The sequence below is a fragment of the Aplidium turbinatum genome, chromosome 12 (assembly GCF_918807975.1).
Source record: "Aplidium turbinatum chromosome 12, kaAplTurb1.1, whole genome shotgun sequence".
NCBI classification, from domain to species: domain Eukaryota; kingdom Metazoa; phylum Chordata; class Ascidiacea; order Aplousobranchia; family Polyclinidae; genus Aplidium; species Aplidium turbinatum.
The window spans coordinates 3,278,732-3,281,910 of NC_137483.1; the positions used below are offsets into that span (position 1 = coordinate 3,278,732).

The 3,179-nt window shown below is 35.0% G+C and overlaps 1 protein-coding gene across 1 annotated transcript; it reads left to right on the forward strand.

The window, feature by feature from the left end:
- Positions 1-410: 410 nt before the first annotated feature.
- On the forward strand, positions 411-3,179 carry LOC145781094 (lysozyme 1-like). The gene is made up of 3 exons (XM_082592846.1): positions 411-552; positions 1,254-1,394; positions 2,184-3,179. Exons 1-3 carry the CDS (start codon positions 492-494, stop codon positions 2,300-2,302), a joined length of 321 nt encoding a protein of 106 aa, XP_082448972.1. The 5' UTR covers positions 411-491; the 3' UTR covers positions 2,303-3,179.

Consider the following 3,179-nt stretch of genomic DNA (forward strand, 5'->3'; position numbering starts at 1 on the left):
TGGCAATGGGCGTATAATAAAAACATGTTTATTTGTTATAAATCATAGAATTAAAAGCACCTGTAAACAATGTATGTTCGGCTTGTTAGTAGATGTAAATGTCTTAAGTAAACCATCAAACTGCAATGCGGTTCCTCATAAACAAAACCGTAGTGGCAGCTTCGTTGTTGTCAACTTAAAGAGAGGGTGTTGCTAATATGGCACTACAAGGTGCATATTAGCCTACCCTGCATATTCTACCCATTCGCCATCGCAAAAGAGTGTAACAAAGGTTTGCCACGAAAAGCGAGTGATATCCTCCTGACCCATGCCAGATCAGTCAAGCAGAAATTTAAAATAAGTTTAGCAAGCAGTCTCTTGTTGAAATGTATGAAAAAGATTTTGAATAGGTATTTGTCTGTTTCTCTTAGTTTGTTATTAAGTTTTATCATTGATATGTCAAAAATTATTTTCTTAGTGCATTAACGTCAAATTAACTTGTGCTTCAACAAATGCCAAGGAATATGAACTTTTCCAAAAACTGCACTCTGTTAATTTCAGTGTTGCTAATAGGTAAGTAAAGTAATTTATCTTGTTGTGAATAACTTTTGACACCTAGGCTACACGATTAATTTATTGAGGTGCTGTAGCTTTAGTAATCAATTCAAAACATAAAAAGATACAGCAACTGACAAAGTTAACAGTAAACAGCAACTCTGTATTTTTCCAGTAAAACCTAAACAAATCAATGCCTTTGAGTCTCGGTTTGCTCATTATTCTCAATGTCGTTCTGAAATATATATACTCTGTTATAACAATGAAAACTATTAATACTACAAAAAGTGCTCAATGCCAAGCAAAAAGGCAAAGCAGAGCGAATTAAATCAATACTCTGTTATATATATATATTCTGTTATATATAAACCCACAGCAGCTACTTGGAGATGCGCTGGATTTGTCACATTTTGAACATTTTGCTTGATTGTTGCTAACAGATTCAGGGAAATTTTATAAGAAAGTTACATTTTTTGTTTTTCTTAATGGCTTAATTGACCCGACTGGTTACAATATCCCTAAGTTAAAACTTGTTACTGATTTGGACAGATAACAATACAACAGTTGTTGAAACTGGTAACCATTATTATACCACACGGCCACGCAAGAACGTGAGTTTATGTGAAAGTCAATTAAGTATCTACAGTTATTGAATGGCAAATATTCTACACAAACATCCACACTCCACAGTGCAGTAATCTTGTGTTTTTCACACTCAGCAAATGCGATCATCCTTGTGACAAGTGATTCTGCTTGCACGCGCGAAGGAGGTAGATGCCAATATACATCTTCGGGATGTTCTGGGCCTTATTTGGTCGGGAAATGCTCCGGCCCACGGAACAGACAATGCTGTGTCTCTGGTGAGTTACTGTATGTGTGAGTTGTTTTTTTACTTTTTATTTATACTAATTTTTTACGGATGAAGTGGTTTAGCAACACATTTCTAATTTTGCAGAAGGTCTGATTTTTTTCTTTCACTCGAACACACGGACGGGAATACAACAACCCAGACAACAAAAAAACCCGTTCTTTTACATAAATTCTACTTGAAAACCTTCTCATGTGGACGTCACCAATGAGATTGTAGCCTCTCAACTGGCAGGCTGTTGCTTCTTCACAGTAGCTGATCCCACGGACAATTGGTCCCATGCCTCTTAAAAATCAAGAAAAAAATATGAAATGTTTTCGCGATGTTGTAAAACACTTTTAGCTCGCTTCACTTGGTCATTGCCAATTCATTTCACTACCAGTGAAGCAATCCAATATCATGTCAAACACGCTTTCCTTCCTAACAAGTGAACCATTTTGACCCATACGTCATTTCCTAAAGATTTTGTATTTTTCCATCTAAGCTGCTCTTAATAGAAAAAAGGTAAAAGAGAATAAATTATAAAACTGTTCACACTCGCTCTTTGACGAGGAGAGTTAAAGAGACACGAGAGAGAATAAAAATTATATTCAATACAATTTGGATGAGAGTTATAATTCACTTTTGTTATAGATGTTTAAATTCACTTTTGTTATAGACATAAAATATTATACGAACACCTTCTCATAACTTAAAATTATAATTCGAGTAATAAAAAGATGTATCTTTTTATTAGATGCAAAGGATAACAGAAAACAGCAACTCTGTATTTTTCTACCAGGGGATTCTGCATGCATTCGAGAAGGAGGTAGATGCCAATTTACATCTTTGGGATGTTCTGGTCCTTATTTGGTCGGGAAATGCTCCGGCGCACGGAACAGACAATGCTGTGTCTCTTGAACTGTTGGAACTTAACTTGGACATGTTAGCTTATATTATGCTATATGCTGTAAATTAAATATTGATTATTTTTTTCATGTGTTTTCAATTGTATGAACAATATTACCAGATTATTAAACAATGTAAATGCAGCACGACTTGTTCCAGAAGGCAGGACACAATCAACCACTTTCAGGCTTTGGAATCCCACATAGCGTTTGTTGATTTTGGTAAGAGCGTCTGGCTGACAAAGGTCGTCAGTTCGATTCTAATTGAAAGCATGCTGTTGCATCCTGGCTGTGCATTTCATCTGTCAAACACCAAATTGGGCACCATGAATACATTGCTGTGTTCCATATGTTTGATATGATAGAGACTTATATCCCATGATTAATCTCAAAAATATCGTAACAGAAAAGATTTCTTTCTTAAAATAGATTTAAGAAATAGAAAAAATGCTAATCTGTCTATTCTATAAGTTACGGTTGTATAGATATTACTTGGCTTACCACAAATTTGTAAGACCTTGAAATTGCAGAGTTTATGATTTCCATAATTACGACTGTAAGTTGTTGAAATAGAGATCAATCATACACTGTTGCTCACTTTAACAAAAGTTTACAGATAAAAAATATCTGATAAATTTGAATACGGACGTTTTAACAGTTGAGATGCGTACTTATCCGTGAGATTGTACATAGCCGGCCTTTATAAGAAAGATAAGTCAACGAAATATTTTTGTTGTCTTGCATTAACCTAGAGAACAATCTATCTCTGAATCATGTAAGTATAGAGCAACCACTGCAAGTCACTAGAAGTTGATGTCACTTGTAACCGATTGCCATGTATACCGGTGTCTTCTTGATTATGTTGCTCACTCAAATAAAGCTTAACGCTG

What these genes read in the sequence shown, in the direction of transcription:
- LOC145781094 (XM_082592846.1), top strand. Translation starts at nt 492, where the DNA reads ATGCCAAGGAATATGAACTTTTCCAAAAACTGCACTCTGTTAATTTCA. An exon ending in AATTTCAGTGTTGCTAATAG is followed by an intron (nt 553 to 1,253) that starts GTAAGTAAAGTA and finishes TTTCACACTCAG; the next exon opens with CAAATGCGATCATCCTTGTG. An exon ending in CAGACAATGCTGTGTCTCTG is followed by an intron (nt 1,395 to 2,183) that starts GTGAGTTACTGT and finishes TTTTTCTACCAG; the next exon opens with GGGATTCTGCATGCATTCGA.